General features: G+C 44.4%; 1 protein-coding gene across 13 annotated transcripts in view; it reads right to left on the bottom strand.

Moving 5' to 3' along the window:
• The window catches only part of PALM2AKAP2 (PALM2 and AKAP2 fusion), a 595,149-nt gene that overhangs the window by 134,416 nt on the left and 446,361 nt on the right, over positions 1-14,372 (bottom strand). For all 13 annotated transcript variants that reach the window (XM_051852170.2, XM_051852118.2, XM_070047110.1 and 10 more), the window contains 1 exon segment: positions 7,143-7,228. In XM_051852170.2, coding sequence (XP_051708130.1) covers positions 7,143-7,228 — 86 coding nt within the window.

Raw genomic sequence — 14,372 nt, 5'->3', positions numbered from 1 at the left:
GAGAATGGCGATTAACTGTAGGAGGGCTCAGGGGATCTTGCTGAATAGTGAAAATGTTCAAACACTGGATTGTGTTTGTCAAGTTTGCTAAAAATTAATAATTTAAAAATATTTATTTTTATCTACTCAAAAGTCAGAGCAACAGGGAGAGAAAGAGAGAATCTTCCCTCCATTGGCTCACTTCCCAAATGCCTACAACAGTCAAAGCTGGGCCAGGCTAAAGCCAGGAGCCCAGAACTACATCCAGTTCTCCCACGTGGGTGCCAAACTCTAGAGCCATCACCTACTGCCTCCCAGGAGGCACTAGAGGGAAGCTGGGTCAGAAACGGAGCGGCTGGGACTCAAATCCAGGTACTGCAATATGGGATGCTGGCGACTTAGCCAGCTGTGCCTCGACACCCACCCCACTAAAAATTACTGCACAGTACCCTTCCATGGTGAACTTTATGGCATGAAAATTAAACAGCTCAATAAAGTTGTACTTTTTTTTTAAAGGATACCATTTAGAACCTCTAATAAGAAAAACCAAACAGAGGAAAATTGTTGGGAGGGGAAGTTGGGAGCAGAGTGGCAAGAGAAAGGAGCTCAGGTGAGGGTGCAGGGAGTAGGTCTGAGAAAGGCCTGACGTCCATTTAACCGCAGCCTGGATAAAGGTCAGGTTCATTTGCTCATACAGTTGTTCGTTCAACAGATATTGACAATGGCACACGGTGTGTTAGTGACTTGGCTGAAAGCTGTGCATGGCTGTATGGTCACAATGACATTTGAGCAAGGGACGCTGGACAGGATGCAATGTCGTCTGTGGTTCCTTATGGGCCTGGCTTTGAAGGAGGACAGTCTGTACTCTCTATCCACAGGTGAATCCATCTGTGGATTCAGCCAATTGAGGATCAAAAATATTTGGGGAAAAAAAAGCATTTTTTTTCCTTTTCATTATTCCTTAAATTACACAGTATAACAACCATTGACATAGCACAGAATTGGGTGATAAGTAATCTAGAGATGATTTAAAGTGCATGGGAGAATGTAGATGAAATGCAAATACTATGTCATTTTAAACGAAGGACTTGAACATCCATAGATTTTGGTATCTGCAGGGGGACCTGGTTCCAGTCCTCTGTGGATACAGAGTGACAACTGTACTAGGTCTTGGGAGAGCGTGTGACAAGTGAGAGGAGGGAATATGTGAGCCCAAAACTCAGATATAAACAGGAGTTAACCAGGATAGGGGAGAAAGGAAGGAAGAGGTACAAAATCCAGGAAGCAGTGAGGAAAAGCCATCTGGTTTTCAAAAACAACGCTTGTTCCTTGAGCAAAGGGAGGGAGGAGGGAGGAAGGAGGGCTGTCAGGACTCGAAGCAGAGGGACACCATCAGATCGGCCTTTTTTTTTTTGAGAGGCAGAGTGGACAGTGAGAGAGAGAGACAGAGAGAAAGGTCTTCCTTTCTGCTGTTAGTTCACCCTCCAATGGCCGCCACGGCTGGCGTGCTGCGGCCAGCACACCACGCTGATCCGATGGCAGGAGCCAGGTACTGCTCCTCATCTCCCATGGGGTGCAGGGCCCAAGCACCTGGGCCATCCACCACTGCACTCCCTGGCCACAGCAGAGAGCTGGCCTGGAAGAGGGGCAACCGGGACAGAATCCGGCGCCCCGACCGGGACTAGAACCCGGTGTGCTGGCGCCGCAAGGCAGAGGATTAGCCTGCTGAGCCACCGTGCCGGCTCAGATTGGCCTTTAAAAAAGATTACTTTGGCTACAAGCGGACTGAATGGAGAGGGCAGGCGTGGGGACAGAGAGCAGTACAATGGCAGGAGGAGTGGCCAGGAAGGGAGTTGGAGATAGAGAAAGGAAGTCTGGGAAGCAGGAGGAGAGGTGTGAGTCTCACTGCAGACCTGGAAAGGACAGTGTTGGACAGGGCAGGCCCCAAACACCCGGTCGGACCAGGTGGACAAGCACAGAGCCAGGAACCGCGGGAGGGCTCACGTGCCTGTGCCCATGCCCATCCCCAGTGCAGTATTGGTGACAGGCTAAAATCACATGCCCCAGTGCTGATCACAGAAGTCACCTGGAGGGGCCGGCGCTGTGGTGCAGCGGGTAAAGCTGCCACCTGCAGTGCTGACATCCCATATGGGCGCCGGTTTGAGTCCCGGCTGCTCCACTTCCAATCTAGCTCCCTACTGATGTGCCTGGGAATGCAGCAAAAGATGGCCCAAGTCCTTGGGCCCCCACACTCACGTGGGAGACCCAAAAGAAGCTCCAGGCTTCAGAGGGGCCCAGCTCGGACCATTTGAGCCATTTGGGGAGTGAATCAGTGGTTGGAAGACTTTCTCTCTGCCTCTCTGTAACTCTTTCAAATAAATAAATAAATAAATAAATAAATAAATAAATGTTTTTTAAAAAAAACCACCTGGAGCACTTACTCAAAACGCTAATGATCAAACCCAGATCTTCTGAGTCTGGATTTTTAAAAGTAACAGCTTGGGAAGTCGTGTTTTTGACATTGTGGCATGCTGTTTTTGTGGTCAGACGAGTTTTAGGAAATACTGATGCAAGCCTTTTATCTATCTATCTATCTATGTACTCTATTCAATGTCTGGACAAGCAGCAGAGCAGAATAAGATATACTATAGAAGAAATCCTGAATTATGACTACCTTTTTCTTCTAGCGAATAGTGATGATATGGCCTGAAGAGTTAGCGGTTCTCCTAAAATGAGAAGAGGTGAAAACTTGTTAAGGATGAGTATAGTTGGGATTAAACATGACAATAGGTCTGATCTGATTTCATCATCATTTAAAAAATCATCTATTATTTTTTCACTTTATGTTTCTGTGTGGGAGCAAACTGTTGAAATCTTTACTTAATGTATGCTAAACTGATCTTCTGTATATAAAGAGAATCGAAAATGAATCTTGATGTGAATGGAAGGGGAGAGGGAGTGGGAGAGGGGAGGGTTGCGGGTGGGAGGGACGTTATGGGGGGGAAGCCATTGTAATCCATAAGCCGTACTTTGGAAATTTATATTCATTAAATAAAAGTTTTAAAAAAAAGGATGAGTATAGTAAAATAAGAAAATGGTGATGGATCTGCATAATATTGGTCTCGCGGCCTCCATTGGTAAGAGTGTAGGTGTAGCCCTGAGAAGCACATTTATTAGTGTGTGATTTCTCAGGGCTGCCACAATGAATATAACACAGGCTTGGTCATTTCAAACAACAAACTTTTTTTTTTTTTTTCAATTCTGGAAGCCGGAAGTGCAAACTAAAGGTGTCAGCAGCCTGCGGGCCCCTGAAGGCTCTCCAGAGGTCTCCTTGCTTGCCTCTTCCAGCTCCTGTTGGCTCCACCTGTATCTTGGCTGACAGCTGCCCAACTCCAACATCTGTCTCTGCCTCTCAACCCTGTCTTCCCCGGGTATATCTGTTTTCTTCTCTTCTGTTTCTTGCAAGGACATGTGTTATTGGTTTAACCCCACCTGATTAATCCAGGAGAACCACAAATCAGGATTGTTAATTACACCTGAAAAATCCTTTTTCCAACTGAGCTCACATTTACTGGTACAAGGAGTTAGGATTTGAATAGGTCTTTGGGGAAGGGGGACAGTGCTTCACAGTTCAACCCCCTACACTGAGTAAATTAAAATCACCAGGAAGGGGACTGGCATTGTAGTGTAGCAGGCAGGGTTGCTGCCTGGGTAAATAGCATCCTATATGAGTGCTGGTTTGAGTCCTGGCTGCTCCACTTCCAACCCACCTCCCTGCTAATGGCCTGGGGAAAGCCGCAGAAGATGGCCCAAGTGTTCGGGCCCCTGCACCCATGTGGGAGAAGCTCCTGGCTCCTGGTTCTGGCAAGGTTCAGTCTTGGCCATTGAGGCCACTTGGGGGGTGAACCAGTGGATGGAAGTGCACTCTCTTTCTCAGAAACTCTGACTTAAATCTTAAAAAATAAGAAAAAATTTTAAAAAACAACCAAGAAGGTCATATGATGCTTCTACGTATATCAGTGCTGACAGATTTTCATATAAATGCTTTTGGTTCAGTGTTCCTTGGGATAACAGAAGTTTGCTTAATAATGAATTCACTTGTTGGAGTCATGTATAATTTCAGAAGTATGACATTGTGATTTAAAATAAGACATGATATTTAAAGGCCACTTACAGTTTTGTAGACAAAACTACATCCAGATAATTAGGATACTGTAAGAAATATTTACAGAAAGAAAATGTCGAAGTACCAGGATAGACACAATAGTACTTCTAGAAGTCCACAGGAGGGGCCAGCATTGTGTCATAGCAGGTAAAGTTGCTGCCTGTGATGCCAGCGTCCCATATGGGAGTCACTTTGAGTCATAGCTGCTCCACTTCCAATCCAGCTCCCTGCTAATGGCCTGGGAAAAGCAGTGGAAGATGGCCCAAGTGCTTGGGCCCCAGCACCCACATGGGAGACCCAGACGAACTTCCTGGCTCCTGGCTTTGTCTTGGCCCAGCCCTGGACATTGAGACCATTTCGGGGAGTGAACCAGCAGATGGAAGATCTCTCTCCTTCTTTCTCTCTCTCTCTCTGTAACTCTGGCTTACAAATAAATAAAGAAAATAAAGAAATAAATCTTTTTGAAAAGTTCACAGAAAAATGGAATAAAAAGATACATTTACTGAGTGTAAAAAATAATTTTGAAAGCCTTGAATAATTTTTTCATAAAACAAATTTAGAAAAACTCTTTGAAGCGCTCTCATACATCTACCACAGGATGAATGCGGAAGAAATCAAGCTATTGTAGTGATTTCTGCTTATATTGCCCTTGCAAAGTGTTAATCAGGTCTTATTGTGATTAATATTTTAAAAATTTATTTGAGAGGCAGAGAAAAAGAGACAAAGACAGACGGAGCTCTCATCCAATAGTATACTCCCTAAATATCTGCAACAGGCAAGTGTGGGAAAGGTCAAAGCCGGAACTCAAACCAGGTCTCCCAGAGGGGTAGGTGGAACACAGTTACTTGAGTGCTCACCGCTTCCCAGCATCTATATTATTACCAGGAAACTAGAGTCAGGAGCCACAGACAGGAGTCAAACCTACATACTCTGATGCAGGACACAGGGGTTTAACCAGCGTCTTACCGCTAGGTTAAACACCCACCCTGTAATTAATGCTTTAACAGAGTACGTTGTTTTCCTAGAGTAAAAGCCAAGAATAGCTGGTAGTGCAAGGATATGTGAAGTAAATATTCAAAACAGGAACAGCTATAGATACATATCTGAGGAGTCTGTGGTAATTAATGAACATCAGGCACTTACAGAGAAACTATCATCCTTTATCTTGGATGCAAAGACAAGACGGATATGGTAAGCAAAGCAGCATGGCGCTAAAGGAAAAGCATCCGTGACTGCTGCGTAATGGGGAAACCTAAAGGTAGATGGACGCTTTCTGCCACCTGCCAGAGATTTCATCAGTTCCTCAGTGAGACAGGACTGGCATTAACAGAGGGGCTCCACAGTATTTGTAGGGATTTATTGGTGTATGAAGCACTTCAAGGGGTGCATGGAAAAATGGAAGTAAAGGATTAAGCCGGGTGCAAAGAATTGTGAAAAGATATATACTTGTATTTCAATATATTTCTATGTTGCTTAACTCCCTAAAGTTTAGGGCATATATTCTCAGAGTGGATTCAGTTTTCGTGAACTAAAAATCATCTTTTCTTATAAAAAAAAGTCCTCAGGTATTCATTAAAAGACAAAAGAAAGAGTTTGACAACGCAATTAAACTACATGGTCCAAATGCAACTCTAGTCCAGATCCTGATACCAAGAACAAGTAGATGGTTAAGCAATGACCTTTAAAATGGGACTTAGATAAGACTTTCTTCTACCAGAATATGTCATTTGCTTTTATTAAGACAAACTCCTGTCTTTCTGATCTTTACACATCTGTCTGTGCCAGATCGGCAGCTGTGCTGGGAGATACATCTCAAAAATCAATTCTCAAAATGACAGATTCTGAGAGCAAACCTAAACCCACCGGGTTTTACTATGAGCACCCATCCCTCTCTGTCCAGTGTGCTCCTAACCTCCAACTTGTCCGTCCTTGCAAGAATAGCCAACAAAATCTCCATATATCACTGTAATTTATATTATTGTCTTGCAAATTCTGCTAAACACAATTACAGGCAAATGAGATTTCAGCACTGGATAGTTGTTATTTAGACTGGTTAACCAATAAGGCTACAATCCCATCTTTCATTTAATTTCGCTATGGTGACATTCACTTGCTACTTCTAACACACGTAACAGAAACGTAAGTTCAGCCTTCATAGTACAAAAGAAAGCTTGAATAAATTTTTCTGTGTATTCTATTATACAACTTTTAATAAATCTAAGAGTGAAATAATTCTGCTGTATCTCAATAGGAAAAGGGACATTACTTTTTTTGTGTTTCAAAGAAAAATCCAGAAGCGGCATATATTCAAATTCTACTCCAAAGCAAAAATGTTAGAAAGCCCTCCCACCTCCAGCCTTTCTGAACTAAAACAAACAGAATTCCAAGAGTGCAAGACCATTCCCTCATGTCTGATCCCAGAGTAGAAGGCAAGTGGTTGAGTTTCTGATAACTTGCTACAGATTCCTTAATCTAGGCAATGATGACAAACTGGTGCATCTTAATTTGAACAGTGATAATTAATTTCATTGGAAGATGACTCATTTGATTAAAACTTTGGCCACTAGCGTTGCAGCTGGAGTGGGCCATGGGCTGCCTTCCCGCTGACATCAGTGGAAATCTTGAGTCAACATCAAAGCTACTTTGTGCCTCTCTGACCTTTCTTCACAATGCACAGTGGGGCCCTATTTCTCAGTTCAGAATCTTCGGCTTGGCTCCGCTGTCCCCACGGGTGTGACCACTTGCAGACAGCCTACGTGTAGATATGCACTGAGGATTCAACAACAGGCCCTAGGGAAATCAAGTCTTAGATTCCGGTTTACATGTGGTTTCCTACTCCAGAGCCCACAGTTCAGACAATTGTATGTCTGCTGGCTTCACGGACTTCAGCGACGAAAGAGAGAATTCTGCAGGAGGAGTGCTCCTGCTCCACGTGCCCCAGAGGGGCCCTTTACCTGAGAGAGGTGCTTGCAGCACCATCCTGAGACAGGTCCCTTACCTTGATAGCCATGTCGGGGCCAGCTGTTTCTGTGGCATCCGAGGCTGCCCCATCTCCCTTTAGCAGGACACTCTCCCACCCGACTCCTAAAGAAAAAAAAACAAAATAGCATCATTTGATGGAGTCAGCTGGCACCAACAGCACATGACTGCCATTTTGCAGATTCCAGTCCCTTGCGATGTGTACAGGAACCCAAGGATGACCTGTGGGCCGCTTACCTGTCTTACCTGCCAGTTACCAGGACAGCTTCCTTTCAGAAGAGCAGGCAGTTAGCACCGCTTCTGTGTTTATGTCATTTCCAACTTTGGAGTCCATATGGTCTTATGGATCATACAGAGTTCTATTCCTCGCCCAGAGTGGAGAAGGGCTGGAATGAATGCCACAATCCAGACCTCAGACTGAGGACTCACTTGGAGCTGAAAGTTCGTAGATACCAGAACCTAGAAATAGCCCCACTGCAGTACTCAGAAGAAATGACTTCTGATTATTCTCACACACCTACTGGAGATAACTGAGATTTTACTGTCGCTCCTAAAACCCACACATGCTTCCTCTCCAGCTCTTTAGAGATGTTCATGTTTCCTTCTGAAGTGGTCAGACCACCTCCAAAAGCCAACATCTGGCAAGATCCAAGTGTTCTCTCCAACTCTAAGAAGAAATCAGTGGCTGGTGTATGAAAAACCCATGAAAACACTCAGCAAAACCACGCAAACTCAGGGGAATTAAGTGTATGAACAGAGGGGGACTGTCTGTATCAATGAAAACTTTGAAATAATGACAAGTATATTTAAAAAATATGATTTACTGCAAGTAAAGCTATCTCCTTTAGGGCTAATAAAGTAATACTTAGTAGAGTTTCTCAGAATCTGATTTATTTAAAAATTTTTCTTTATTTAATCTTATTTATTTGAAAGAGAGAGGAAACAGACAGAGACAGAGATATAGAGAGAAGCGGACAGAGATCTTTCTGCTGGGTCATTCCCCACCTGCCCACAATAGCTGGAGCTGGGCCAGTCCAATGCCAAGAGCCAGAACTCCATCTGGGTCTCCCACAAGGGTGGCAGGGAGTCAAGTACTTGAGCTACCTGCTAATGCCTCCCAGGGAACACATTAGCAAGGAGCTGAACTCTAAGGTGGGCAGATAGGGACTTAATCCCAGGCATTTTGATATGGGATGCAGGCATCCTAAGAAGTGCACCAAATTCCTACCCATCTTGGGGTCTATTTTAATATGCAGATAGAATTTTTATAATTGGTATAACAACTGCCTCTTTGAGAATGAATGCTCAGAAACTAAAGCATGAAAAAGATTATTTTCTTAAAGAGATTAAAATTATCTGTGTAACATTTGTTTATATTATTTACTTATTTAACACATAATTTTCCCTTAGGATGACTCAAGCACAATGTTCATCCCAGATCTGTGTGAATAACCCAAATTCCAAATTTCCAACTGTCTAGCATTATGTTAAATTAGGATTGGCAAACTTTTTCTGTTTGCCACACAGTAAATATTTTAGGCTCTGTGGTTTTGTAGTTTCTGCTGCAGCTTCCCAAGCTGCTGTAATAGTGAAAGCAACCATCAACAACAGAGACAAATGGGCATGGCAGAGTTCCAATAAAACTTTATTTACAAAAACAGACGGTGGGCCAGATTTTTACCATGAGAACCATTTTATCAGCTTCTGTGCTAAATCAAGAGACTGGAGATGTAGACGATTGTTATACTCTAGCATTTCTCGTAAGGATCAACTGAACAACCAGGTGGTAAAGCTCCAACCATCTTGAAATTACATGATTATTCATTTATTTTTAAGTTTTTATTTATTTATTTATTTGAAAGGCAGAGAGAGAAAAACAGAGAGCTCTCCTATCCACTGGTTCATTGCTCAAATGCCTGCAACAGTCAGAATTAAGCCAGACCAAAGCCAGAAGCCATGAACTTAACCGAGGTATTCCATGTTGGTGGCAAGGAGCTACCTCCCAAGGTGCACATTAGCAGGAAGCTGGAATCAGAAGTGGGGCTGTGACTCAAATTCAGGCACTACAATATGGGATGAGGGTATCCCTAGCAGGGTCTTAACCACTGTGCCAAATGCCCACTCCTACATGATACTTTAAATAAACTAATATGAATTTAATGAAATGTTAATATATTCCCATTGGTTGTGGTTTCTTTTTTTACATTTGGAATCCTTGAGAGCTCTGTTTTACGGAATTACTCGACTCATGGGCCATAATGCATTGCAAGTTGCAAATATAGCAACTGTCCCTGATAAGTTTGTAGAAATTGGGTCAGAGGAGTTTGGCGACTTGTCCTACAATTTCTTCTCCAGAAACTCCTGCAAGGAGGTTGTCACTTTTGTCGTAAATGCATGTTTCTGGGAGAGAAATACCTGCTACTCCATGAACCGATTAATTCCCTGCCAAGCCTTGCACTAAGCAGACTAATAGACCCTCCTGGGTTAAGCTATTGGTGGTGCCTGTTGGTCTGGCTGACAGAGAGATACAGCATGATAGGCAGTCGCATGCTATTTAGCTAATGTACGGGCATGAATCATAGCCCACCAAATACTTATCTCCCTCCACTGCCACTGTGGGACAAATGTTCCCCCCGTCCCACTGATGTTTGCTTTGTTCACGAGGGACACAGAGGCTTGAACTGGGCTTCTGTGGTACAGCCCGCCCTCTTGCATTCCTGCTGTAGCACAAGGCTACGCCCCAGTTAGCCTGCAGAGATGACAATCATGAGACTTGGACCCAGTCTGTATCTTGGCACCAAGCCGTGTCTAGATCAGCCAACTTCCAGACCCATATCATACGCATGACCCAAAAAACCTTTTGAGTTTTGGGGCGGTTTGTCAAACAACATTATAATAACAATAGCTAACAGGTACAACCTATAATGAACATTAGAAATGAAGATAATTTTGGATCAAGTGCTTTTATCTTTTATGGAAATACAACCCTTTTGCATAAAAATTCATTTACAAATATTGGTTCTCACCTATATTTATGTTATTCTACTTTGGGAAGATTTTTTTCTGTGCTATAATCATTCCTTTGTAAGCAATACTATCTTTATTGAAAGCTATATGACTATCATGAGAAGTTATGAGACATAAATATACATGATTATCACAATGTTAGCCTGCAAGCATGAAAACTTTAAATTAGATAGCCTATCACTGCACGGTCATAGTGAGAGGAAACAGACAGGACAGCAGAATTTAAAACCTTACCAATCCTGATAAGAAGTTGTGAGAACACAAGTGTGTTATTTCAAAAGTTAGAGGAGAAATTCCTTCCAGGGAAAAAAGTGTGTTTTGGAGAAACAAGTGCCACTGTGGGACCATCTGAGCATGAAAAGATGGGTGCAGCATCAGGGAAGTTGGGAAAAAAGAGAAGGTGTCCAAGTGGAAGAGGGAGAGCAATTGAAAAGCAGACAGGGGGGCCGGTGCTGTGGTATAGTCAGTAAAGCCATGGGATACAGTGTCGGCATCCCATATGGGCGGCAGTTCGAGTCCCGGCTCCTCTACTTCCAATCCAGCTCCCTGATATGGCTTTGAAAGCAGTAGATGATGGCCCAAGTGCTTGGACCCCTGCACCCACGTGGGAGACCGGGAAAAAGCTCCTGGCTCCTAAGTTTGGATCAGCACATCTCCCACCATTGCGGCCATCTGCCGATTGAACCAGAGGATGGAAGACCTCTCTCTCTCTGCCTCTCTGTAACTTTGCCTCTCCTCTCTCTGTGTAACTCTGACTTTCAAATAAATAAATAAATAAATATTTTTTAAAAAAAAGAAAAGAAAAGCAGCCGGAACAGGAATGGGCAGAACTTCCCAGGGGATAGGTAATAACAAGGCCTTTTGAGAACAGGGATGTCTAATAGTCGATTATAAACAACGTCTCATGCTGTGTCAGGACGGAATTCTTCCCTTACGCTCACACTTTCAGCGGTGAGGTGCTCCACGCCACTGTCTTCTATCAGTGCTGTCTGGTGGGAAGAGAACGACCCCAGGGTGAAGAGAAGAGGGCGGCCACATGCACACGGTGGCTCCTTGTGAACATGAAATCTGAAGAGGACGTGACACTAAGAATCTTGGAGAAGGGACTTAACCACATACTGCATGCGATAGGGCTGCGGGCCAACTCCATCTGTCTACCAAAGGGCAGGAGGCCCTATCATCTTGAGAACCTGGAGGTGCAGACGATTGACAGTTCTCTGCAGGAGGATGCTCACACATCTGAGAGTGCCCCTCTCCATTTCCAAAGTGGTCGCTGACATTCCAACAGCGTGTAAAGGCTTTGCGCCGCCAGCAGGCAGGAGGCTAGTTCAGAAGGCTTGCTTGTGATACCTTCAGCTCCAGCATTTTATCAATGAGTTTCAACATTGGCTTTCCTGTTTGAGTTCCTGAGAATTGCCACTAAGACATATGATTTATAACCATAGCACAAACATTTAAACAGCTGTATAATCGTAAAACACAGACATTCCAGACTGCTGTGTTTCTATTACCAGTTATGTAACCATAATCTCCTCTGATATCAGAAAAAGAGACTACATAAAAAATTTGATCTAAGAATTTGGATTACATTACACACACACACACACACACACACATCACATATTGTATTTTTACGAACTGTACTTCCAAACAATCATTTCTCTCTTTTATCTTCCATTCTTCCTTTGCTCAAATTCTTATAATTTCTTTGAAAAATCATATTTTATATTATTCCTACAACTTCCAGCAAAACTACTACTATTTTTATTCTATTTTTTTAAAGATTTATTTATTTTTACTTGAAAGAGTTACACAGAGAGAGAAGGAGAGACAGAGAGAGAGAGAGAGAGAGAGAGAGGTCTTCCATCTGCTGGCTCACTCCCCAAATGGCCACAACGGCCGGCCGGAGCTGCGCTGATCCGAAGCCAGGAGCCAGGAACTTCCTCCAGGTCTCCCACATGGGTGCAGGGGCCCTAGGGCTTAGGCTATCCTCCACTGCCCTCCCAGGCCATAGCAGAGAGCTGTATAGGAAGTGGAGCAGCCGGGACTCAAACCGGCGCCCATATGGGATGCCAGCACTGCAGGCAGCAGCTTTACCTGCTATGCCACAGCGCCGGCCCCTTTATTCCATTTTTCAAAAAAATGGGTCAAACCTCCAGGAAAACAAGATGACATCTTTCTCCCTGAAGACTGTGAGTGTGCACTTCTCTGCAGTAGGAAAAACTGGAATGTGTCCAATAGTAGCCAAGTTATGCTTATCCGTACTCCATCAGGGAGTTTTATAAAGATCTCTCAGCAATAAAATCAGCCACCATGAAATTTTTTTTACTGCTTTTAAAATATCTTCTCGCCTAGCTGCACAGTCAGATGAGTAAGTTCATGAACCCAAGCTTCCAATTCCCTAGCGTCAACCTCCCGAGCTGCACTCACAGGGTGTACTTGGCTGACCTGCCTGGCTCCTTTCTTTACTACTCCTTTCTACTGGGAATGTTGTGGGTGAGGGTCAACAGGGTGGTGCAACCAAGCTAAAGAAGCTAAGCTGAGGGCCTGACTAGAGACACCGGGGCACACAGGATGATGTTCATGCAGAGGGATTAGACTGGTAGCAGGTGGACCTGAGAGCTTGAGTACAGCAACCTGTAGATACAACTGCCTTGGTGTTCAGACAAAGGGAGACAGCATGTAAGGTTAAACAATGAAGACAGCCAAGGAGGCAGCAATGGAAGCCATGGCAGAATACAACACTGGGTACCTTCCTTCGTTCTGATTCTGGATAGTACTAAAATATAAAATTAAATTAACGCAAAAGGTCAGAGGCCCAGCGGGAGAGTGTAACACTCTATAGGAGGGCACTGGCTGTCCTGATGTCTGGAATCACCAGGTGTCACTAAGTGAAAGCAGCCCGAGAGAGAAAGACAAGTCTGAATGGACCCTTGCAAGAGAGGGGAGCACTGTCCTGGCTCATCTGTCCACACAGATCGAAACTGCTGGAGAGAGCAGGTGACTGGTTGTCATTAGTGCTCCTTACCCTAATATTCCCAGCTGTTTCTCGTGGACATATCACAGAATTTCACTTCCTGGCCTCCTTAGAGTGGTGAGGTCACATGACTAGCTCAGCTCCATGGGAGTGGGCAGCCGTGACCTTGATCACTTCTGGGCTCTGGCATTGAACTGCTGATGCAGGACCCATCCCTTCGGCCAACAGAGGCAGGCCATGTTCCACATGGTGGTGAATTTGTGCGCCCGAGTCCCAGGGTGAGGGTAGAACAGAGCAGAGACGCAGCCAGCCCACCATGGCCATGCAGGACACGTGTGAAGTAAACTGTCACTATTTTGAAGGCAGAGGATTAGGGTCATTTAGGACGACAGCCTAGCCTAGCCTGGCATTATGGGAGGAGGAGCCCTTCCGGACCTGTGGTCTCCATTACTCTCATGCTCCCATTGTAGAGGGTCCTTGGGCTAAGTCTGCTGTGTTCCATCTCCTAAATCAATCCTGGCCTTGAAGTTCTGCCTCCCCCAACAGGTTACAATGGATCATGTGCTCCACTCCTCTGGGGCTCCTCTCTGCTTTCATGAACCCAATGCTGGCTGCACAGTTGGCCTGCATCTCACGAAGGGCTTAGGTTCTAAAGACAAAAGGCAAAAGCCTGCATAGCAAAATTGCCCTTGAAAAATCCCTTAAATCTCCCATAAAGTACAATATAGGCTTCAGTGAGCCCAGTGAAGTCACTTGTTGTTCTCGCTTCGGGGGAGATCTCCTCCTTCTGTAATACCAGATGCTGTTATTGGCTTGGTGAAAGGATCGTATGGTACACAAAATCCCTGTCTCAAATCTCTACAGTTCCCCAGGGTTTGTTGATACTCAGGCCGTGAGAAACATGGAACCAGGACCGACTGTGGGAATAGCACATTAATATCTCGCTCATGCCCTCTTGCTGGGGTAAATCATTTCTGGTAATTTTGGTTACAGTAGTAGAAAGACTACTTAATGGAGGCTTAATCAACAGAAAACTGTTCGATTCACGTAACAAGAAATCCCAGGATAGTGTGGCACCAGAGGAGCCTAATTCAGTGGCTCAGGAGCTTCATGGCCTTGGCTGAGCTTCTGCTATCCTCTTGTGTTTCCTCTCTAGTGCCAAGATGGACACAGCAGTTCCATGGGTCATGGAAATGTCCAGAAACAAGAAAAAGAAAGATTCTCCTCCTTGCAGGACAGAAGTCT

The sequence above is a fragment of the Oryctolagus cuniculus genome, chromosome 1, assembly GCF_964237555.1.
Source record: "Oryctolagus cuniculus chromosome 1, mOryCun1.1, whole genome shotgun sequence".
NCBI lineage: Eukaryota > Metazoa > Chordata > Mammalia > Lagomorpha > Leporidae > Oryctolagus > Oryctolagus cuniculus.
Note: the sequence above shows the minus strand (reverse complement) of the source record. Positions and strands in the feature narration are given on the sequence as shown.